General features: G+C 48.1%; 2 protein-coding genes across 5 annotated transcripts in view; one reads left to right on the plus strand and one right to left on the minus strand.

The window, feature by feature from the left end:
• KCNAB1 (potassium voltage-gated channel subfamily A regulatory beta subunit 1) overlaps positions 1–19,068 on the plus strand; it is a 37,466-nt gene extending 18,398 nt beyond the window's left edge. For all 4 annotated transcript variants that reach the window (XM_090147598.1, XM_090147599.1, XM_031603666.2 and 1 more), the window contains exons 2-14: positions 1,331–1,374; positions 5,259–5,296; positions 6,314–6,393; positions 6,854–6,898; positions 7,811–7,855; positions 8,004–8,047; positions 9,285–9,371; positions 14,012–14,097; positions 14,215–14,335; positions 14,819–14,913; positions 15,599–15,719; positions 16,830–16,918; positions 17,560–19,068. In XM_090147598.1, the coding sequence (XP_090003724.1) occupies positions 1,331–1,374; positions 5,259–5,296; positions 6,314–6,393; positions 6,854–6,898; positions 7,811–7,855; positions 8,004–8,047; positions 9,285–9,371; positions 14,012–14,097; positions 14,215–14,335; positions 14,819–14,913; positions 15,599–15,719; positions 16,830–16,918; positions 17,560–17,649 (985 nt within the window). In that variant the 3' untranslated portion in view covers positions 17,650–19,068. The remainder of the gene's footprint in view (positions 1–1,330; positions 1,375–5,258; positions 5,297–6,313; positions 6,394–6,853; positions 6,899–7,810; positions 7,856–8,003; positions 8,048–9,284; positions 9,372–14,011; positions 14,098–14,214; positions 14,336–14,818; positions 14,914–15,598; positions 15,720–16,829; positions 16,919–17,559) is intronic.
• A 1,535-nt stretch (positions 19,069–20,603) lies between these two features.
• On the minus strand, positions 20,604–24,523 carry SSR3 (signal sequence receptor subunit 3). The gene is made up of 5 exons (XM_031603667.2): positions 24,328–24,523; positions 23,921–24,047; positions 23,107–23,205; positions 22,161–22,292; positions 20,604–21,121 (listed from the first exon to the last, which is right to left on the minus strand). Exons 1-5 carry the CDS (start codon positions 24,464–24,466, stop codon positions 21,055–21,057), a joined length of 564 nt encoding a protein of 187 aa, XP_031459527.1. The 5' UTR covers positions 24,467–24,523; the 3' UTR covers positions 20,604–21,054.
• Between the last annotated feature and the right edge of the window lie 31 nt (positions 24,524–24,554).

Raw genomic sequence — 24,554 nt, forward strand, 5'->3', positions numbered from 1 at the left:
GGTGCCAAACCTTATGGGGAACGCACAGAGCGACCATCTCCGCTTCTACACAAAGTGAATTCAATTAGAGCTAGATTCCTCATTTGTGCACCGTGTGCTGGATGCCCTCTCGCAAGCTGAGCAGCCACTGGGTTCCATTTGCACTAAAAGGATTTGGCATTTTCAGCATCGGCTCTTTCCAATAGACATAAATTTTTCCAGCACCCCGGCCACGTGCACACAAAGCACATGGCAAGGACAGCGTTTGGGAAGCCAAACACGGTGTTACTGCCCAGATCCATTAGCAGACAGGGCTCTGTGAGGAGCCGGCTGCAGCTCAACCAGCAAAAAGCAGTTTCCAATGGCAGATCCCTACTGGAAACACCACCTCTGTTGGGGTGATGTGACCCACAGCCCTGCTGCCGTGAGCTGCCAGAGGCAGTGCTGCCCAGCTGGGGGCACAGGCAGCTGTCATGTGTAGGTTGGCATCGCTGGTGCTGTCTGTATCCGTTTGTTATATGGGGATCCAGCGGTGTTCTCATGTAAAAGGACAGAAGGAATGGGGGCGGTGCCAGCTTCAAGTCTGCTGTGAGCCTGGGGCAGGTGGTGCTGCTCCAGCATCTGAATGCCAGCCCCCAGTTTGGAGCTGTGCACTGCAGTGGGTTTGGCCCGTGCCAGCTGGGGGCCGTGGGGAGGTGAAAGCGCCCAAATGATGCAGGACCACCACTGAGCTGACTTTTGGGAGAGTGGGATGGTTGTCCTGTTCTTTCTTTGGGCTCTAAATAATTCATGCAGAGCAGAAACAAAGTGCAGTAATTGCTCAGCACTGGAAGTACTGAGGTGGCCCCGTGTTACACCTTGGGCTGGCAGAGAAGTTGCACAGACCTGGCTGTGATGTGAAGGCTAAAGCAGGAAGCTGTAATTAGTGGGTTTTTGTGTTACAGCTTTATGTTAGGTAGGGGTGTAACCTGCGGCTGTGCTGAGTGAGAGCTCTGACACAGGGAGCAGCGCTGGGGGTGTGAGTGCTGCTATCAGCCTTCCTACACATGGCTTCAAACCAAAAGGGGCAGATTTAGACCGGATATAAAGAAAAAGCTCTTTGCAATAAGGGTGCTGAGGCACTGGCTCAGGTTGCCCAGAGGGGTGGACGTCCAGACCAGCAGACAGTCAGGGGATGGGCTGAGAGCACCTGACGGAGCTGTGGGTGCCCCTGTACTGCAGTGGATGGAACTGAGGGCATTTAGAGGTCCCTTCCAACTCCAACCATCCTATGAAAAGCAGCATTCTCCAGCTGCTTTACCCAATCAGTGTCCTTCACGGGTCTAACGCAGTTTTATTTCTTTTTTCCTAGGAACCTTGGGAAATCCGGACTGCGTGTTTCATGCCTCGGCCTGGGTGAGTGCATGGCCCAAGCCCCATGGCTTCTGGGCAAACCTTCACTTCTGAAGTGCTACAGGGAAGAACAGAGCTTTATTCCAGAAGTGCTGGATATAATATTGGGTTGGATATTAGGAAATATTTTTCCTCCAAAGAGCAGCCAGGCATTGGCACAGCTGCCCAGGGAGAAGCGGGGTCACCATTCTTGGAGGTGCTCAGAAACGTGGAGATGTGGCACTGAGGGATGTGGGCAGTGGTGTGGTGTGGTAGGGGTATGTGAGGTCCCTGGCCCTATTGGCTCCCTTGCCAGCAGTTGTACCACCCAACGTGAGCAATGCTTTAAAATGCGTTTTTTTTCTCAAAATGTTCTGAGAGTTGACTTTAAAATAGAGGGGGATATGCAAGTCACCCTCTATTATAAGTCATAAAAATAAGTCCTATTCCGGCAAGAAGAGCTCTTCTGACCAAAATAGATGCTGGGCTTTTAAAGGACTTACGAGCTGGTGTAGAGTTTTCTTTCACACTTGCAGTTTCACCAAGAGCAAATGTTGTTGTGTGAGAGGAAGTGGTGGCAGAAAAATGCCTTGCAGAGCTTTTCTTTAATTGCAGACACGTGGGGCCATGTCCCTATAGATCAGCCCTTGGGAGCACAGCTGCAGGGCTGGGTGCTGGCAGCTGGGCAGGTGTGGGGTTGGTGCAATGGGGCGGTGACACCGTGGTGTTCTCATGCTGTTCCCAAGACTCTGCAGCCCAGGGTGTGCTGGGTTGGGGAGCAGGGAGCCTTGGGTTCAGCAGTCATTGCTCCACCAGAGCACAGCTTGGTCCTCTCACACTGCATGACTGTCAGTGTCTGCCCCAGTGCCCACTTGGGTAGCTGCTCTATGAGCTCCCTGCGCAGCTCCCTGGGAGATGCATTTGTCTCCCTAAGCCCCTGCAGCATGCAAATCCAATTGAAGTTGTACCCAACTTTCTGCCAGCTCAGCAATCTGCCTCACAGATCTGAAATCTCACTGCGTGGGCACATCTGTGCACTCTGTCGGTGAGCCCAAGGTGAGAATTTCAAATGGGAATATCACAGAGTCCCGCCCCGGGCAAGTGCATGGGCTGTGGAAGGTTTGCGTTTGGGGTGCAGGAAGAAATAAGGTCATGTTTCCTGGTGGTTAATTCAAAGCAAATTCAGCCTGTGAAGATGGGCTGCTGGTGTTCAGCAGATGCAGGGACGGCCTCCAGCAAGGCAGGGAGGGCTGCGAGGGAAGGAACAGCAGGATGAAAGCAGCCACCCCAAATCCTAAAATCCAAATCCAGAAAATCCAATTCCTCACGAAGAAGCCCAGGAGAAACCTCACAATACAAGAGGTTCCCACAGCTGCAGAGCAATACCCACTGCCATGTGCCAGAGCCACCCCCCATGGTGCAGACCCAGCAGCTTGTGGTGCAGAAAGAAGCCAGGCCTTTCCCTTCACCTCTGTGGCTTTGCTTTGGGGCAAAGCTTTTGCTGAGCCCATAGCTGAAGGCGCCCGGACATCAGTGGAGCAGGGACGGATGTGGCAGCCGGGAGCTTTGTGCAGCACTGCCTCACTGCAGCGGGGCGGGGATCCGTCCTCGGGGGAGGCTGAGCCCTGTCTTCCAGCCAGGATTTCTGCTCTTCTGAAAGGTGACACATCTGCCAGCAGTGGAATTACCAAGCGGTGAATTTTGCATCAGCAAATAACCCAGAAATAGTCACAGCGTGTGAGGCTGGGAGCTGTGATGGGAACGGAGCAGAATCCTGCTTTGGTGTAGAAATTCCTCCCTTGGAGCTCGGGTATCCGGCTGGGAAGCAGCTTTCCAATGTGGGGCAAGCGCGGCTGGGGAGCTGCTGTGCCTTGGAGCTGTGCTCCACTACACACCCCACACTGGAGAAATGTCCTTTGCATCCTTCCGTGTTCCTACTGTGTCCCCAGCTTCAAGCTTGCTCTTCACTCCCCCTCCTGACAGCCTCAGTGCTCTGGTAATTCCGAGACATCTCCGCTCATGTCAGTGCTCCCTTTTACACAATAGAGAAAGGATCACAAAAGGTCAAGGGCCCCGAAACGCTCTGTGGCTGTGCTGGTGTCCCCGTGGGGCTGAGGGCGCTGGGGCTGTGCTCACACCGCTAATGGGGACAGGCAAAGGGCACGCAGCTGTTGGGTGCAGGGACAAGGAAGGGTTATGCTTTATTATTTTTTTTCTCCTGTATCTCTTCCTTCAGAGCTGCTCCTGTTGGGCTGTGAATCATCCTCAGCCGCTGCTGGAAATGCCAAAGGAGCTTTGTGCTTTCTGGAAGGGAATTTTGGGAACCGCAGCCTCTCTGGGCACAGCACCACGGCCCTGTGCCGCTCCCATGTGTCCCAGCTGTGCCCTTGTCAATGCTTTTGGCCACCTGTATGGCTGTCCTTCTGCTCTTGGCATGTCTGGCTGTCCCGCTCTTGGCCTGGCACCTTCTCCTGCACACACCATTTCCCTCAGGCTGCTCCCAGCCCTGGGTGCAGCAGAGCACTGCAGTTTGCTGATGCCCTGGGGGTTGTCTTGCTGAGCACGGACTCAGCACCCTGTTGGCTGGGCCTGCAGCCACCAAGGCAGTGATTCCTCCAGGGCTCCTGAGCTGTGGCATTCCCAACACTTGGACAATGATCATGAGCCTGAGCTGCTGAGCACCCACCCCATGGGGAGGATGGGGAAGGCGGGTATATGGAGTGAAGGTGTACCCAGTTCTGCATATATTTACTATTTATATTTAAAGAGAGAAAGAGCTCGTTGTTCTCATGTGGCTTAGGCACCCGAAGGCTCATTTCTGATCAGTCAATGCGTGACGCTGAGCTGGTGGGTGGAACCAGCCCACGGCAGGCGTTGGAGCTGGGTGATCTCTGAGGTCCCTTCCAACCCAGCCGTGCTGCGATCCCTTCTGTCTGTCCCTGGTGTCTGTGTGTCTCAGCCCTGTGCTGAACTGGGGGCTCCTCCTGCCCGTTGCTCACCACCTCCACATGTGTTTAAGAATCACTTTGTGGTAAACAGTCTCAATGCTTTTTTTTTTTTTTCTTCCTCCAGAAAAGATGCATTTTAATGTATTCTTACAAAAATAACTCTTCTGAAGCTTTAACATGGAAATCAGTCTTAGCCGGATTTTTTACTTGCACAAAGAAGCTTAATGATAAAATGAAGCCTATTTTCATTCTTATCGTTATTATGTGGCACCAGAGCATTTCGTGATAAGAAAAATACTTTTTCCAAAGGCTTTGAAATGCAATGAATGTGGCAGGAAGGAGGAGGGCCTTTCCCTGCCCTGCTGGAGCTGTGGTGGTGGTGGTGGGTCCTGGCAGGGAACAGCTTGCTTCCCATGGTGAGGCAATGCAGTGTGAGCCAGGAATACCTGTGCTCTTTGAAGAAGTCTCTTTTCTGTTCCAGCAGCAGCAGTGTGCCCAGCTTTTACAGACTGGAATTGTAGGGCCTTTCCTAAGCTGTGGTTCTTCTGCAGGAAATCCAGAGTTTCCTTGTGAACACATCTTCAGAAGTAACTTTGCATATATGCAAAGAAAGCTGGTGCGTAGAAAAGTTGTTAGTGAGGGGAAAAAGCAAACCTCTGTGGGCAGAGCAGGGCCTTTGCTGCAGATCTTGGCCAAGGGTGAGTGTGAGTGCTGGGCTCCGGCTCAGGGGAAGTCACTCTGCACATGTTTCAGTGCTTCAGCACCTCTGAGCTCTTCCTGACTGGGGCTTGTGTTCTGGTGAGCACAGAAGCAGGGATTTGGGAAGTATCACTGCCCCAGTGATATGTTTCAGCACCTCCAGGATGTTTCTCTGTTCCCAATTGCTCCTGGTGGGTCTGAACACACAAACATTGGTGCAGGAGCCTTTCCCACGATAACCGGTTGTTTTGGTCTTTGTAGGGACGTGGGTCACTTTTGGAGGTCAAATCTCAGATGAGGTAAGTGACCTTTGCTTTCAGTATCACCCAGGAAGCAAAACTAAGGGGAGTGCTTACAGATAAAAGCATGGCCAGCTAACGGGAGTGGGGCGTGGTGACAGCAAATGGCAGAGCGTTGGCATGCAAAGCAAGGCAAGGCTCACGCTTCTGCCGCAACATATCTTAACGAATCTGACATTTCCCAAGATCAGCTTTAATGAAAGCATCTCCCCCTTGAAACAACCTTCCCTCTGCTGCGTGGAGCGGTATTTCCGTGCTGTGCCATTGGCAGCAGTTCTGCTCCTGGAGCAGAATTTGGAAAACTCTATTTTTGCAGACTGCGTGTAATGAGCGGCAGTCATAGCTAGCAGCAGCGTGGTGTCTCACAGTGGTGGTTTTATTTCCATTTATTTTGTTATTTTTCCCTAATAGATGAAGCAAAAGGAAAGGTGCTTGGGTTTCCCTCCCACTGGCTGGGGCTCGCTGCTGGCTGGGTGCACCAGGGCTGCTCGTAACAAGGGAGAAGGCTCCAACAGCCCTCCGTGTGGTGCCACAGCAGAAATCCCAAAATAACTTCTGCAGCAGGCAAGAGGCCCAGCATTCTGCTTTCAAACGTTTTTCTTTCTTTGTAAGCGATTCGACCTTTGCTGGTATTTCTGATCGCTGCACATCACTGAGCTGCATTTATTCCTGTTTCTGGGTATTGTGGTCTCAAGCAAAAAGAGTTGTTTCAATGACAAATCTGGCTTCCCAGCTCCCCTTGTTTAGAATAAGTCAATGCAAAAAGGCAATGCTCAGAACAAGAAGACAAATGTATTCCTGCACTAAACCTCATAGATCTGCAGAGCGATTTCTGTAACCTTGTTAAATTCTTGGCTGCTTTCCCATTGGAGAGCGCAGGGCTTTTCCCTCAGTTCCTCCCAGGATCAGCCCCAGGGGGCTTTGCAGCTCCGTGTCCCCAGGGAGGTCAGTGTGATGGCACAGGGTGACCCACCATCCGGCAGCACTGCCTCACTCAGCTCCATGTCCATCCCACAGGTGGCTGAGCAGCTGATGACCATCGCCTACGAGAGTGGTGTCAACCTCTTCGACACGGCTGAGGTGTATGCGGCGGGCAAGTGAGTCCCCGGTTGGGTGGAGTTTGGATATGAGGGGTCCCAGCTGCACTGAGGTCCTTCCCTGTGCCTCCGGGCGTGATTTTGCTTGGGAAATCTCCTATTTGGGAAACTTGGTCATTTCTGGAGCAGGCTTTAAAAAAAGGCCAACACTGCACCCAGCTGAAATGCATCACTGGTGCCGCCTCGAGCACTTACTGGGAAACATCCTGGATAAATGACAAGTCAGTGCTGTCTCAGTGCTGATGAATGGTCCATGATGGTGACAGCTCTGAAAACTCCGCGAGCAAGGAGCTCTGGCACAGCTCACGCTTTCAGTATCACTGCTGAACTAAGAAAAGGAAAAAGTCCATCCCCAGATTTTGGGGCACAGCGTCCAGTGCAGGACCACAGGGCAATGTGGAGATCTGCTTGCCCTGAGCATCCTCTGGTGCCTCTCACACAGGTTTTCTCTCTTCTGCAGGGCTGAGGTCATCCTGGGGAACATCCTCAAGAAAAAGGGCTGGAGGTACCATACTGGGACGGCAGGGACATGTGGGAGTGGGGAGCCCACCAAGACCTTACAGATGCTGAGCATTGGCCAGCCAGAATTGGTGTGGGGCTCAGGAGGTCCTGTGGGAAGCGCTGGACTCTGGGCATCTCCATCAGCAGCCAGCCCTCATCACTGCTGCTGGCAGGTGGAGGCCTGGTCAGGAGCTATGGGTGTCCCTGCATTGCAGGGAGTAGGGCTGATGGCCATTAAGGGTCCCTTCCAACAAAAACCATTCTGTGACTCTCTGATCTCTGCACATTCATCCTCATTTCCGCACACAGGGCAGAGGCAGATTATCTGTGCAGCAGGTCTGTGCACACACGTAAGGCTGTATATTAAGAATGCAAAGCTGTGATGGGCCCTCATCTCGGCCGCCTGGTAGGAGATGATACCTCATGTAAATGAAGCGCATTAGCATACGTGGTGTCATTTTAAGAGCATTTACATAATCTTTAAGGCTCTCCCCTGTGTGTCATAGCCTGCAACCAAAGAGCAGTCCCAGCGGTGCTCTCACTGAAACCAGTGCCCCTGTTCTGAGGGATGGATGCTCGCTGGGAAATGTTCCACATCCCGTGGCAGAAAGAAGTCAAGCCAAGCAAAACCCAGGCAAATTGTTACACTTGTAGAATTTTGCAGCAAAATAGTTTGATGATGATAAATATTTGATCTACTATCACACTGGAGTTTTTAGATTAATTCAGCAAATGTATCTTTCCTGGGGTTTTAATGCCTGAGGGAGCATTCCTTTACTGCGAGCCATGCTGCTGCCCATGGATGCTGTGAGTGTGCCTTTGGGGAGGAGGACACTGCCTTGGAGCCAGGTGGGCTCCTGCCTGGGCTCTTCTGGGATCACTTTATTTAACAACAATTTTTCTGTTCTGCTCCTAGGCGCTCCAGTCTGGTCATCACAACAAAGCTGTACTGGGGTGGAAAGTAAGTTCAGTGATGCTGAGCGGTGACTGTTGCCTTGGGGCTGAGGGCTGCCACCCCTCACTCTGCGCCTGGCTGGGACGTGGGACCTCATCTCTGCCTGCTGCTGGCTGGCACCTCAGCCCCCTAACTGTGTGCTTTGTCTTTGCAGGGCTGAAACAGAGAGAGGGCTCTCGAGGAAGCACATCATCGAAGGTGGGTGTCGCACCTGGCTGTGCTTCAGGTATTTTCCTGTGCCAGAACTCTGAGTTTGCTGCCGGGTGGTTGCTGATACAGTGGGCACAGTCCCACACATGCTGCAGCCCTTCTGTATCTGTCCTGCAGTGCACTGTGTGCCTCTGGGACTGTGGTTCAGGGCTGCTGCAGGGTGCCTGCACAGCAGTGTTTTGCAGGTGGGGTACAAATAGAGCGGTGCCCATGAAAAGGCACATTTCTGTCATTTTAAGGATCAGCAGCATTAGCTGTGAGCTTATTATGGTGAGAACACGCCAGTCTGGGAGGCAGTGCCATCCCCAAGCACAGGGGATGCATGTGGGGAATCAGCCAACCCCACAAAGCAGGCCCAGCATTGGGCCATGCTGCTGCTTGCCCTGTGCTGCCAAAGGGTAAATACCTCTCAGTGATGCTGTGCTGTGAGGTCTGTACCCACACCTCTCAGGGGCTTTTGGCACTGTCCCACCACAGCCTGGTTCTCACGGTGTGCCAGGGAACAGCTTCACCACCAGCACGCTTGGTGAGCAGAGCTGAAAGGGGAGCATCCAAAGAGTGGGGCCATTACATGATGAGGAATGCATTCCTCATTTTGCATTTGCAGTACTCAGTGACATTAGCATATGACTTCACCACTAAGGCAGCACTGGATAACATGGTGAGCAGCATTCTGTGGGGTGTGGGTAACCCCGAGGTGATGTGTCTGACTGTGGGCAGCCTGATGGTGCAGGTGGGATCATGGCCATCCCAACACCCCTCTGCCCCTCAGTGAGAAACTGCTTTGCAAAAGGACAGAGAAGCACTGGCAACAGATGAAAGGATTTCACGGAGAAGTATCAAATAGTGTTAAGGTCGATGTTAGCTATTCTCTTCAACATGCTTGGTGAAAACAGCCATTTCTTGGATCTCTAACTTCAGCAAATGTTTTCAGACAGCTCTATTTTGGCTTCTTCTTCATGAACATTTGTAAAAAAACATTTTGTTCCCGGGAAGATTTGTAGAAAATAAGTGTTAGGACATCTCCCCATCACACACACACGTGTATGTGGGCTTTTGGCACACACTGCCACCAGCTCCTTGCAAAGCCCACAGAAGAGGGTGGGCTGCACGGGCCCATTGCAGGTTTGGGGACTTGAGAAGTCTTTTCCAGCTGTGATTCTCTCTTGCATTGCACCTCTTTTTTTGCTGCTGATCCCACATCGCTCTCTGCTTTGTCCCTCAGGGCTGAGGGCCTCCCTGCAGCGCCTGCAGCTGGAATACGTGGATGTGGTCTTTGCCAACCGCCCGGACAACAACACCCCCATGGAAGGTCAGTGCAGCTGTAATTGAAGGTTTTCCTGCGTCTGATCCTGGCTTACAGGCTTATGCCTCCAATGGTAGGAAATGAAAAACAAATCTTTATTAAATATTCAGACGGGGCAGCTTAAATATGAAATGGTTCTTTCATGACATCCCAGAGTCCTATATATTTACACTTTAATGAATTTGTATGTCTTTAATGGAAATAGGCATTCCCTTTAAATCCCAATGGTGGTTTTAACATTCCTCCCTGTACTTCCCTCTCCGATCCCTACAGATGAGGCTGGAATGAGTGTATTTGCATTTAGGAAGCCACTGTGCCAGCTGAATGCCTGCACCCTCTGCAGCCAGCTGAGGGGTCAGGGAACCCCTCAGCATGCCTTTCCCATCACTTGGTATCCCGCATCTGCTTGCTCCCTACTGGCTGCACTCAGTGCACAGAGCAGCACCAGCAGAAAGATGGGGCTGTGCAGGCAGTGCCCGATCTGCTTGGTGATGGCTGTTGGAGGGGCTGTGCTGTGCTGGGGAATGGAAGTGCTCCTTCCCACACAGCACAGCTGAGCTCTGATGCTGATGGCGTTTAAGCAGCTCTGCACAGTGCTCCCAGGCTGGGGCTTGGCAGCAGTGTATAAACTGTGGGACTTGGTGAGGTTTTCAGCAGGGTGAGAAAAGGGACGCTTGCATTATGAATGGCGCGGTGTTTATTCTTTCCATGTACTTCATGCTTTTTTTATGGTTCACCTACTAAGCCACTTCTATCCCAGAGCATCTGCTGGGCCATCTGTTGGTTCAGCAATATCTGGCACGCGCACTAAGTGCTAAGCTACCTTCATGAGGCACAGTCCCAGCTATGCTCTGTGTCCTTATGTGGCCATGCTTTCCCTACGAGCGAAGAGCTGCTCCCAACTCTGCTGGAAGCTGTGTCCTGGGTGTGCAACACGCGCTGCATCCCCTGCGTGCAGCTGCAGGGACACGGGTGGCTGAAGGTAATGCAGCTACAAGTGTGGCTCAGAGCCACAGAGTGCTTTGGGAAGGACAGGAACTCCCTATGTGTGCTGTGCAGCTGGGATCCTCACCAGGGGATGCAGCTCTCATCCTGAGGGTGAGCTGTCTGTAGGTCACCTTGATGTGGTTGCTGGTTAAGCACAGTGCCAAATCATGGTAAACTCGCTCGAGTGGGCAGTGAGGCTGTGGGATATGAAATGCAACTGGAGGAATGAGAGGAAGAACTGTAAATTGTTGTCACGTTATTTCCATGCTTGTGCATGCAAGTAGGTGAGGTTGGAAGGGGAAACTCTCCTGGCCTGAGCTCGTGGCATGGGGCGCTGCCACTGAGTGCCAGGCTGGGCCTTTCTGTTCTGTAACTCGGCTGGAATGCAGACGAGCTCAGCCCTCTGGTGCTGCTGTGCTTCTCTCTCTCCTGATGAGCTGTCAGTTCTGGGCATTAAAAGCTTCACTCGGAAAATATCCCCTTTCTGATCAAAGGAGATATGTGCAATCTGCTCAGACGGGCGCTCCTCTCCCCATGCCCTCACGCTACATTAGTCCTGCAGAGATGCAATCCCAGGCTGAGTCGCAGATGTTTCCCTCACCCTGGGCAATGTGTGCAGCTGAGCAGAAGGCAGCAAACACAGTGGGGCACGGCTGGGCAGCCCCACACCGGGTGCTGTGCTCCACATCAGGGCATGGGTTGGTACTGCCTGGATGCAGGGTTTGGAAACATTCGTGTGCTTTCTTCTGAGAACTCCCCCTGGAAGCGATGACATTTCTGCCATCCAGCAGTGAGCTGCCCAGATGGGTGCTGCCTCAGTCCATCCAGAGGCGTAACCATGGGGGAAGGATCTGGTAAACAAGAGCAGTTATAAATATTCTAGGTTGGCTGTCATTCTTTTGAAGGGAACAGAGGTGGGAGAAATGCAAATGACCATGGGCCAAAGCATGTAAGAGGTGTGATGGAACACCCATAAAAATTCCTAAACGATCGTATGGCAGAGATAGAAAACCAACAGCAGTGAGAAGCGGGTGCTGCGGGGGGAGGGAGGAATTCCCATACAGGATTACTCTGTGGAAACCCCACAGCTTCACCCCAGTGTGTGGGTGCTTGGGCTGCTACTGCACACAGTGGGCTGTGCCTGCCCCAACCAGGATGGCCCAGGAATGGAGAAAAGGGCAGATATGGGGGAGACAACAAAATGGGAGAAAAATACCTGGCATCTGAGAGCTGCTCTTCACCAGGAGAAAGATCAGTGCTTCCATCGGGAGTTCTGTCTTCTTGGTACAAAGACAGACAGCCATGGAAGAGGCACACTGTCACTTTTAGAGTCCTCCGAGGGTTATAAATGGAGACTTTGCTGTGTTTAGCTGCTTGTCGCTGCCTGCAGGAGAAATCTCACAATAACCTCCAGATTGGCACTGTAAGCGACTCTCTGCCAAGCTGTTTTTTTTCCCCCATAAATAGGATGAGAACTCTCATGGTATAAAAGGCAGCTCCTCTCAATCTCAAGGCAGTGATGGCCAGCATTGTTTCAGCAGCCCCAGCCCCAAGTGCTTTGCAGACAGACAGACAGACTGAGCCTCAGCGGTGCTGAGCGGGCTGGGAACTGCAGCACTGCCCCGGCTGCCTCTCACAGCTCCCCCAGGAAAGGGCACTCTGCAATCTGGCAGTGCTGCTGAGTGCGGGCTGCCTCGTGCGTTACCCATACCAGTGACTAAGGACTGTTTTCTTCTGCTTCCCAGATCCGCTCAGTGTATTTTTGTCAGTCTGAGTGATGCACTGTTCGTGGCTCACATCATCCATGAGGGTAAATATTTTTCAGGGCCATTTTTCAGTGCCGTTTTGTTGCTGGGAGGATTGGATTACTCAACAAGAACCCATCCAGCCGTGGCTTGGCATGAAGGGGGGAAGTGGAGGAGGTGTGAGTGTATTGTGCCAAAGGAGGAAGATGTACGTGGGGTGGGAGGAAGGCTCATCCTGCATCCTTGTGTGGGATCTCTTCTTCCCCGTGCATCTGCTATCTGCTCCTCTTACTTTTGGAAGCATCCCAGAGGGAAGAAATTGATTTTCAAGTTGGTGGAGCCTCATGAAAAGAAAGCAGCAAATAGATCTGGAAGAGCCCTGGTGCCAGGCCCAGCCCTGCTGACCAGGGTGGTTCCCACCCACTGTGAGCCCATGCTCATGGCCCTGTTTACCAGGAGTGGCTGCTCAGGAGTGGCAGGAGCAGAAGAACCCTGGGGAGCAGCAAGGAGCAGGAGATCCACCCGAAGTGGGTGTCAGCAGGTTGAAGCTGTGTGCGGAGCAAGGCGCCCAGCGGAAGCCGCTGTGTTCTCCAGTTGCTTCGTTTCTCAGCAGCATCTCAATGGCCGTAGTGCAAAGAAGCAGGTGTTAATACATGCTTGGAGTGGACAAAATAGAAAATGATTTTTTTTTTTTTTTTTTTTTTTTTGGTCTTTTGGTTTATTTTTCGTTCCTACTGCCCTCTAGTGATAAATTTTAGGAAGAATATTATTGTGGGATAATACTTAGACAACAACCAGCTGGTAAAAGTTCCTTAAAGCTGTGAGATAAGCCTCTACACTTTCCCTCCTCCACTTTGCTGCATGGTGCTGTTGGAAACATCCAAATAATTTTTGTCAGGATGGTAACTCTGATAAAAGCAGACTTTACTCGCGATTGCAATGGCGGGCGTCCTGCAAGCAGGAGTGCACCTATGGGCACAAGATGACAGTCTTTAGACCCTGTCTTTTCCCCTTGCCTCCCCCCCTCCCTCCCCTGGTTCGCCACTGGCGGGGTTCTCCAGCTTCACAATCTTATCAGAGGTTTACATTTGTTAATTTATTTGTTATCTGGTGTCAGCCATGTCGTCTTCAAGATGTCTCAATACTCTTCTTGATCGTATTGATATGGTGATTTTGTTCAGAGTCCTTGTTAAACAAAGAGTACGGAGGGGAGGTGCCCGATCTTCCTCAATGCCTTCTTCAGACCCTCCCTGAGGCGTGCAATGAATTGTCCTTTTAATTTGCACAGGATGCTCTTGCAATGTGTGTGACATATATTTTCAATGCTGGCTATACGTAAGTTGTTACTAGCTTATATATATCCTTTAATTCTCTATTCTTATAATTTACTCCATCTACCTAATCTCTACAGATATATATATATATATATATATATATATATATATATATATATATATATATACATACATATGTATTACTTTACTTATATATTGAGTTGTTGGGGAAAACTTATCCAGAGGATTAATAACGAAAACTTATCAGAGAACCCCAATAAAGTAGAAAGGCCCCTGAAAAGCACTATTAGTTCTAATAAGGGACCCAAATCGTAGCAGAAGCCATCAAGTTAACAAAATTCTTATTTTGTTCTGATGCAGAAACAACATTCAATTCCCACACTGCAGTGATCCACCAAGCTTTGCTCCTCGCTGCCGTGGGCTGGAGCTGCTCTGGCTGCAGCACCTGCAGCTGTGGGACCGGCCCCAAATTCACATCCAGAGATGGTGGCTGGGTCCTGCAGTGCCACATTGTGCTGGCAGCCCCCAGCTGTGATGGTAGCACTCCTGAATGCAGGAGCAGCACGGGAGCAGCTGGGGGTTGACACAGAGTTCTCTTATGTTTGTCTTTTTCCCTCAGAAATCGTCCGAGCAATGACACACGTCATCAACCAGGGCATGGCCATGTACTGGGGAACGTCACGCTGGAGTGCTATGGAGATCATGGTAAAGCAAAGCCATAAGCTGGCACCAGGACACGCATTTCCCAGCCCCCAGGGCTGCTCTGCAGGGTGTGTGTGTCACTCTTTACGTGAATGATGTGTTCCCATGCTCTCTCCCCAGGAAGCCTACTCGGTGGCCCGGCAGTTCAACATGATACCGCCTGTGTGCGAGCAGGCTGAGTACCACCTCTTCCAAAGGGAGAAAGTGGAGGTTCAGCTGCCGGAACTGTACCACAAAATAGGTAAATCTGCAGCTGAGCACTTCGTCTATTTTATTTAGAAAGAGAAATAAGGGAGGGCCACACCTGAGGCTCTGGAGGGGAAGAGTGATTTCCCATCCCTCCCCACTGCTGCACAGGCAGAATGCAAGAGCCAAGAGCCCAGCCCACGGCCTAGCAGAAAGCCTGGCTTGCTGCATCTCTGATAGCAAGAGCTGTTAATTGCCATGGCTGCATTTTGCCCTCAGGGACCAGTGGGCACCGACCTATCTGAGCAGGGCTCATACAGGGCTTTGTGTGAGCACTGAGGGCAGCCTATGTGAAAGGAGGAGGAGGAAGCATGGCTGCATCTGCCAGGATGATGCTTCCAGTGCCCTCCAAGGGGCTGAGGAGTCCTGGCAGCACCGTACCAACAGGCAGCAGTGGCTGCTCTCTGGGCTGAGTGTGCAGGTTCTGGTACAACCCAGAGATCTCCTGACTCCATGACTCTCTATCCACTCCCTGCAGGGGTGGGTGCCATGACGTGGTCTCCCCTCGCCTGCGGGATCATCTCAGGGAAATACGGCAACGGGGTCCCCGAAAGCTCAAGGGCTGCCCTGAAGGTATTTGTGTCACTTGTTTGGGGAAAGGGGATGTGCTGCAGTGCTGAGGGCAGGCAAACAGCAGCAGGAATCCATCCCCATGGGTGGGCCTCAAGGAATGAGCTGAAAAGAAAGGTGCAGCCTGCACTGAGGATGGTGCTTACAAAGGAGGATGATTTTCAATTGGGGTATTTCATAGCATTTGTAATTTGTTTTCAACATGAAGGCTACATTTCAAGACAAACTCTGGGCAATTTACTGCAGGCTAGCTCAGAAGGCAGCATTTCCCAGAGGGACCTGAATTACATTGGTGGGAATGAAAGAGAATCAAATGTCAGGTCTGAATACAAACTGAAATCTCAGCTCCTTCTCATTAGCTTTCTAATCTTGAAAGGCAATGGTAAACCTTGAACAAGATCAGTGTCCTCTCACTTTTCTGGGGGGAGAAAGAAGGCGTATCAGAAGCTGACCAATATTTCATCATTTTCCAATTGGGTCCAGTGTTCCAAATGTAACACTTCAGAGTCAGAACTTCGGGTGAAGCCCACAAAGGCTTCACTACAACAGCAGGCAGCAGGAGGGGACATCCCGCCCAGCCCTGCATATCACTGCATCACGGGGATTTTCACAGATGTTTCTATTCGCACCAACCTTTCACTTTGGAAGGTTAAAATCAACATCTGACTGCAATGTAATTCCTCTCCAGTGCTACCAGTGGCTGAAAGAAAAAATCATAAGCGAGGAGGGAAGAAAGCAGCAAACGAAGCTGAAGGATCTCTCGCCCATTGCAGAGCGCCTTGGCTGCACACTACCTCAGCTAGCAGTCGGTAAGGGGAGCAGGGATGCTGTCATTAGCCCTTGAATGCCTTTGCTCTTTGTCAGAAATGCATGACTTAGCTCCCATCTCCCTAGTAAAAAGGGAAATACTCTGAGCTGAAGATTCAGTGCCTTCTGCGTGGCTGAAAGAGGAGTGCAGATGAACTCCTACACAGACCTGGGAGGCTGCAGGTACTCTGAGCTCCAGGTGTTTGCTTTGGAGTCAGCAATGCCTATGTAAATAGAAACTGAAAAAGCTGTGTTGCCTTTCAAACAGGACAGAGGGCAGCTTTCTCTTCGGCTGTATCTGTAGATGTGTTTTTCAGTTATAACACTAGAATGAGTAATGAGGAATGACGTGAGGAATTATGGAACAAAATGGCAGGAATGTGGAGAGACTGATGATGTGAATTGCAGCAGTAAATCAGGAAGGGTAACACATTTTGAGGGACGCAGTAACAGAAGGAACCAAGACCACTGTAGGATATGGAGGTTGAAGGCCCTGCCGTGGCAGGGGGTTGGAACTTGCTGATCCTTGGGGTCCCTTCCAACCCAAGCCATTCTATGGTTCTATCTATAATTCCATTATTTTATGACATGACAATGCCATCTATTGCCTTTGAGGAACAACTGCTCTATTCTCCTCATACAAAATTACTTTTTTTGAGCAAGCAGTAATGTTATTTAGCAATTAGAAAAGGACAAGGCAACCAGGAAAGGACTGATGAGGGAAAATATTAGGGGCATGTTTACCTCGGATCGAGTATTCCTGAATTATTTAGCTGAGAGAGGAGCCAGATCAGGAGGAAGACTAAACCATAAAATGTTGCAGATGCAGCAAACCAGGCATTCCCAGCCCTTATTTAGTGGGAACAAGAACAATCCGATGAATGAGAGACAGCACATTTAAAAATGGAAAAGGGAGATATCGACATGATGCATAACTATCCTGTTTAATGGGATTAGAAATGACTCAGAAGTGACCTGGAAAATGACGGCTTCCAAAAATAGTAGCAGTGCTCTTCTTCAAATAAAGGGAGAAGCTCTGACAAATACCGGATGGGCAGCAGCACAGTGAGGTGAGCCCTTTGTTCCTGACCATCCCATGCCTTTGTTTGCAGCGTGGTGTCTGAGGAACGAGGGGGTGAGCTCTGTCCTTCTAGGATCTTCCAATCCAGAGCAGCTGATCGAGAACCTCGGAGCCATACAGGCAAGTGCCAGAGGTGGGGCAGCTCCTGCCCAGCGCCCGCTGTGTTACATCCGCATTGACAACAGTGCCCTCATTTTCCTACCTGAATCTCAACCTGTGGTGTGTTGTTTCAGCCCCAGTTGTACACATCGATTAGGCAAACCTATGGCACCTCATTGACTTATAGCCATCTGCAGTGCTTACATCCATGTTCAGCAGTTCAATGTGCTGCTTCACTCTTTGTCTAAAAGCTCACTAAGCAAGTGAACTGATGTCAAGACACATGATGCTGTATTCCACACCAAATCTTCAGTGTTAGTAAGAAGAAAAGCACAGGCCTATGTCATTGCCTTGGACCTTAATTATTCTCTGTTGCTTTTTGCAAATAAGAGCATTCCTGCCACCAGCTTTGTTTCTGCTGCAGTTGAGTCCATGTAGAGTTCAGGACAATGGTTTCTGTGATTGTCTTACAGGGCAAAGTCACTACAGTTATTTCTTTAAGGGAGAAAGGTATCAAATAAATGCTTAAATATGTCACATATGCATGAAGAAAGAACAACAACAGAGGAAACATTTGATAAAATCCAGATTTAAATTTGCAAACAATCCATGGTTATCTTCAGTGGAAACTGAATTAAATGTCAATTTTCTTCTACCTCTAGGTTCTTCCAAAGATGACATCGCATATTGTAAATGAAATAGATAACATCCTGGGAAATAAGCCCTACAGCAAGAAGGACTACAGATCATAATGCAATGCATGAATCACCTGGACTGCATGGTTTGATAAGTGCTCTGTACAGAAGTCCTGAGTTACTATCGGGTCATTAGAATCATTCAGCAGCTTGCTGCTCGGTGTCTGCCGGTACCGGCTCCTTCCAGGTGTGCTACCATTGCTACCAATCCGCAGTGAAATCTAAAAGCACAGTCGATCTCCTTTACAAGCAAGAATAATCTTGTATTTTCTTACCTTCGACCGACTTCATTAATTTTTACTTTTCTCTTAGCACCTCATGCTTGTGCTGTGAAAAACATATGTAAAGCAAAAAAGAATTTGTAGCCTTCAGGTACTCGGTAATTAAAGAAGGATGTACAGATATATTTTTTCAATGAAGAAAAAGCCAGATACAACTTAAGGTTTTAATAAAACCACGTTTGGGAAATCTCAACACAGAGTTTCTTCAGTCAGGTTAAGAGGCAGAATGGGTAAGTTCAAATTTTCCACTTGCTTTTTTATGCTGAACAGACACTATAGATTCTGTTTGTAACTGAATAATGGACTTCAGTCAGAGAATTGATTAGAAGTTACATAGCTCAACTCCTAACTAAACCATTATTCCAGCTGCGGAGTGCTCTTCAGCAGTATCTCTGAGTACAAAACAGAAGAGCACAGTTAGAAAGCCCCAGAGTGCATGTCAGGTTAACACCAACATCTGCTGTCTGCAATGGTTTAATTCTGCATAAACTTCAAACCAAGAAAGCCATGGTGAAACTTTTTTTTTTTTTTTTTTTTTTTTGCGTTTTATAGAAACTTGCCTCTACTTTTGCCTGCTTGTAGACATAGCTATTGCAAATCTTAATATTCTTGAGCTTCTGAGGATGTAGATATTTATATATAAAACATATAGCTGCTGAAAAATGCCAGATAAAATCAGGTGTGTGTACATTGCTGGAAGGCCACATTTGCTTTAACTTGTTCTGGAATCGGGCATAAGTAAACGCATAGTGTTTTTAGGACACATTTTAAACAGGTAGTTCTTTTGTGAGCATTTTGTCCCTCTACAGGAGTTGATAGTAAACATTTACCAATTAATTTGCCCATCTTGAGAACCATATCATATTTTACCATAAGTTTGCTTTGTAAAGTGCACCTCTGATTTCAGTAAACCCTTCACACTGGTACTGAATCACACACTTTAGGAACACGCTTCCTAGAGGGTACAGCTTTGTACAGTATTTGTAGGACCCCTGTATTCTACCCCCAACCTTCAGGATCTCTGCTGCGTGTGCGCAGCGCTCACGTCAACAGATGGGAATACTTGATTTGTTTCCTCCTGTATCTATTCTAACAAGCTATGGTCTGTGTAAATGAACTTAGCTGCTGTATAGCAAGAAATGCAATTTGACTTTGACTTCTGCTTGGACAAAATAAAAGCATTTTGTGCAACTGATTTTATACTTAAAGACCCTTTACTGATAGCGACACTGACTGTGTGAAGCACAGACACAGAGCACGGTGTGGGGAAGTGCTGCCTTGGTCCAGCTCTGGGCTAACCTGCAGCATCACAATTAAGCAGCAGTGTGTAGCTTGTATTGGACATTAAAGAAAACAAAGCCATCCTGACCCTAAAACAACAAATCCCAATGCTTTTCTGTGAAGAAGTCCAGAAAACTGAAACAGGAAAACTGAAAGAAAAATGCAAAACCAACACACACATGAGAACGCCCATGAAAAACATTTGTTTCAGGCTGTCAGCACTGCAGCATTTGCTCTTCAGAGAAGCTGACACAATGTGCTCCAGGCCTCGGGAAGTGGCAATGGCAAAAAAACCAAGGTGAGATGCAAAGCTGCTGATAAAAGACTCACCAGGCTGACAGTAATAGCAGAAGAAAGGGCTGCTTCAAATTACTGTTCTCTAGATGGCAGATTTCATGGAAAATACACCTGCAAAGTGTCTGATAGGGCAGCCTTCATCCCTGCAAACACTGACAGCTAACTTGAGAACTGGCACTGCCTGTCTGTGGCACTGAATCCAAATGCCGTGTGCTTCCAGCAGGAGCTGAGCCCATCGCTGAGCAGTGAAACAGAACAGGCCTCACACTGTGTTATGACTGCAAGTCAGATGCTGTTTCACATGTGCTAAAGACTTAGTAGTACTAAGGCTGATACTGCTTCATATTTGTACTGGCGCTGAACACATCAAAACCCATATTAGAAATACACTTCTTACCCACTGTTGTTGTGGTCACAATATTATTTTAATCCAGCTCTCAGCTCTGCTCCTCCATCAGTAGCCCTTGCACCAGAGCTGCAAGGCAGGCCAGAAAACTATAGAAGCTGAAAAACTGACAACTTAGCATAGAAAAACCTGTTTCAAATTCCTACAGAGAACTCACACAGAGCAAATGCTATCTGGGTTGCCTTGGAATATCTCCTGAATTTTCAAATCTTTGTTTTACTAAACTATACATAAATATGAATGTCATAGAAGCACAAAGAGCGAAGTAATTTTTACATTAAATCTGATTATAAGATTTCTCTTCCTTGTTTGGGATTGCAAGTATGTAATAGCAGTATCCATAACTTCCAAATATAACTCCATTAATAGCGGTTGATTCTAGCATTTAATGCAACAGCTGCTTCACAGACAGCCTGAAAGAAGGCAAAAGGATTGCCTGACAAAGCCATTACAGAAAGCCAGCCAGAGCCTTTTAGTTCAATTGTGTCCTTTTTTTTTTTTATTTATGACTTGAAAGATGAAAACCAGTTAAAGAACATTTTCCTAAGAGTCACTGTTTAGGTTTTTATCTCAAAGTTATTTAAAAATGAGGAGTATTTCCAGTGAAAGCAATCCTACACTGACTTGCAGGAGATTCCTCTCTTATGGTAGTGGAGAGAGTTGACAAACCTACACGCATTGCTCACCCACAGAGCTCACCCACAGAGATACCCACTTTCAGGAACTGAGAAAGGAAATACAAGGTATTTAATGACAGTCTCCTTTTTATTAAAACTTTGCAAGTTACAATGAGAAGGGATAGATTGTCAATTTTTATGATCACAGACTGCAGCTTTTCTAATAGTTTATGGAAAAATTCCACTATGGGGTTTGACTATAGCTGTTTTGTGCTGCTGTGCAGCAGTCCCTTGTGGTTGACCCATACTGCCTAATGGTCTGCAGTACCATCACACCTATGAAATATTTCAGAAAAGCTGTTTGATAACAGCTCACATGCCATTTACTTTCAATACCAAGTAAACATTAGATTCAGTTATTGAGCAATATCATATAAAGATACCAAAAGTAAATGAACTTTCAATCGAAAATCTCTCCCCAAACCCTCAGGCAGTCCCATTATAAAAAAAATACTATTTTTATTCCACCCTCAAGCAGAAGTTGAACCCTCCCACAAAAACAAATTGCTTTTTCTTTGGTCTACTTGGATCCTGTAGACAGCAGGGCAATCAGTCCAGACGAAGCACTTATGGAAAGGATATAATTTCTGTAAGAAGAAAGTTAAAGAAGCATACATGGGTAGGTACCACTTTTGCTTTTACAGAACTTGGTAAAAGTTTTACCAAAAACAATGAATCAAAAGGTTTTCCTCTGTAAAGCTTTAAATTAGGAACTGCAACAGTGCAGCAGAAATGTTAAGTCAGGGCTTGGAACCATGACTGAGCATCTGGTGGGAAGGCAGAACCAATCCAGGGGAGCTCAAGTGCATGCAATGTACCTGAATGATGGAAGGAGTAGAGCCAGGATGCACCCCTTCCCAGATTTCATCTAAGGGTTAGCAGTAGAGGTGAGGGTATCTTGTTGGAGATTCCTGTGTACCTGAGGCCTTCTGAAGATAAGTAGTTTCTGTCCTTTATTTCTGTGCCCACAGCTGCTGTGTTTGAGCAAATCCTTACCGGCTACAGCCTGGGACCTTGGTATTCTGCTATCAATGCTATGCTTTCCATCACATTACGGACACTAACTTGAAATATAACTTTCAACCAAGGTTATGAACCAGTTGTTCTGTTTACAGTGCATTTAACCTTAAAATAAAGATGCCTCTAAAGGTCAGCCTGTTCTTGTCAAAGTGCTTATAAATAAAGCAGGTCTCTTATGGATACAGTACTCATCAGCAGCATTTAAGTAACAAAAATATTTATATGTGAAGTTACCAAAACTAAACAATCCTATAATTTCACAGCATTTGACAACACCATTGTAGTTTTTCTGTAAACACACGCTGCCTCCTGACTGCAGAATTACAAATGAAATGGGGAAAGTCATGAGATTTCTGTGAGAGCCAATATCAGATGATAAACATTTATATAATTTGGAAGTGTTGGGTTTGGTTGTTTTTGGTTTTTTTTGGTTTGTTTTTTTTGGTATTGTTTACTTCTACATTCAAACATTTCTGAGTTGAAAAACCACAACAAATTGCACACCTCAGCAGGGTGAAGGTGCTACACAGATAACAAATGTATCTATAAATGGCAACCAATGGGAGTAAGGACTTTGGTGGTTTCAGGTGCGGTAATAAAGGATACACAGTGGGGTTGAAATTCTTCAGCACAAAAAATGAAGCAATGATGACCAGGACCAGAAAGAGAGTATTGTTGTAGAAGATGGAAAAGGTTGTTGCTTCATAATCTGCAACTTCATTTTTCTTCCACAGAATCCTAGGAACAAGTAAAAACATTTCAAAATGTACTTAAGTCAATGCATATCCTGACATTCACAGTTAAGAAGAGACTTCCACCCAGTGGGGAAGTAAACCACAGCTCTTGTCACAGCCAGCTTCTAAAAGACAGAGCACTGCAAAAACTACCAGTCAACTCAGTAGTCAAAGGAAAGCCTGTATATACTCTGCAATTCTGTCTCTAAGTGACTTACAATTGTTTTCCCACCCTGTACACCAAACCTAGTGCTTTATAAACAGCAGTCTGCTGCTGTATCTGCTACATATCAACAGCATGCCTGGCAATTAGAAAGAAAGATGTGGCTTTTTCACTCCGAAGAGAAGCGAAGAGAAGCTCACCTCATATGGTCCTAACAGGCACCTAATCTAACAAGGAGCAATATCTATCCAGGCATATCTTGGATATCAGTAAGTTATTGAACTGGAAATCTGCATACTTGCTTTGCCAGTTATAACCACTGGGGTAAAAAGTGCAACTACTAATGAGCAGCACAGCAGAGCAGTATATGGGAACACTATACAGAAAGAACTTGCATTCCACTAAGCAAAGTACATTACATGAATCTGTTCTTAAAGAAATAAATTTATCTTAATTCTGAAGGTAGCTATGATTGTTACTCATCAGACAGCTATTAGCAGCCTTGTACACAAAGTTGTCTTCCTTTACACATCAAGAATGGAGAGGCATTTGAGATCATGCACTGATAATTAAGAAGAGGATTTACAGACGGACAAAAGGTTGATAGTATAACTAGTATTAAAACAAAGGAAAGACCAAAAAAAAGGAGCATTACCTTTCATCCTTCTCCTTCCGAGACATCTTCCTGTTGTCTGCCTCAGAAAGCTTGCGAGTAACTTCTTTGGAAACGGCATCTTCTCTCTTCTGTGCAACCCTATAAGAAACACCATTCATGGTAAAGTTGAAAAATAAAGGGGGGGAAAAAAAAAGGACTATTGGAAGATGTATTATACAAGGAAAAATAAAGGGTAGCCAAGATAACAGTTTTGCCATGCTGAAGGGACAATTACCAGTAATCAAATTATGAGAAGTACTTGTCAAATACAGTTTATGGTAATACCCCCTGAGAACAAGGGTTGCTTTGCTGTTTCATCGTTCTCCCAGCAGACAAGGCAGGTCTGTTCTACAGGAGATGTGACAGATGCAGTCAGAAGTTACTGACACCAAAGAAGCCTATGGAATACACGCTCAGTCCAAACACATTTTTACCCCATGCTGAAGGTAACGATCCCAAGCTATAAGAAAAGTATGCAGTGGACACTTTTGTGTCATATCTTACATCACGATCAAGGACTTTCAATGGAAGAGCAGTCAAAAAGCAAAGCTGATTGCTTAACATTTGAGCTGTGAAATTTCCCACTCTTAAAGCTCACAGCTCAGCATTTATACTGTCCTCACAACCTAATGCAGTTCATCAACTGATACAGTGGGATTCAATGACAGTAAATACTGAGGCAGCCCGGCTTACATCTGTTGATTCAAGCACGAGGGTTCTACAGTGCAACATTTCACATCTTCATAAAAACGCTGACTACATTTTTGCTGAATTATTACAAACAAAGACGTACACCAGGCAATCACTAACTCACTTGTGCTTGAGGACGAACTTGACATTCTTATATGCAAACGCCACGAGGTAGGTACTGATGAGAGTCATCACGCTGTACAGCACGGCGGACTGAACCAGATCCATGTGCCATATCCTCCAGTAGAGCCCTTAAGGACAGAACCGCAACGCGCTGTGAGCGCTGAGCGCCGCCACGCAGCAGCGCGCCGCCAGACCGCTCCAGCCCCACCAAGGGCCGGGGCTGCCACGTCGCCAGCGGGGCCCGGACCCGCGGCTGCACGGAAGGAGCCCGAGGCGGGGGGAGGGCTCTGCTGATGGGAGAGGGGCACCGAGCGGAGCTCTCCCCCCGCCGATCGCCCAGCACTGCCCACCCACCCCCCGAGGGAGGCCCCGATCCCCGCCGACCCCCGGCTCGCTCCCGCCGCTTACAGATGGGGATGGCAGAGACGATGAAGGCGTTGCCGAAGAAGAGAGCTGAGGACTTGGCCGAGAGGTTGCGGCTGAAGTCCTGCAGCAGCAGATCCTCCTCCGACTGCTGCCGCCCGCCGGGACCGCCTTTGGGCGCCATGCCTGGGTACAGTCAGCACTGCCGAGGACGGGGCACCACTTCCGGCACGCTGGGCGCTACTTCCGGTGCATTGGGCGCTACTTCCGGC

Source organism: Phasianus colchicus, chromosome 10, assembly GCF_987193195.1.
Source record: "Phasianus colchicus chromosome 10, bPhaCol1.hap1.1, whole genome shotgun sequence".
Taxonomy (NCBI): domain Eukaryota; kingdom Metazoa; phylum Chordata; class Aves; order Galliformes; family Phasianidae; genus Phasianus; species Phasianus colchicus.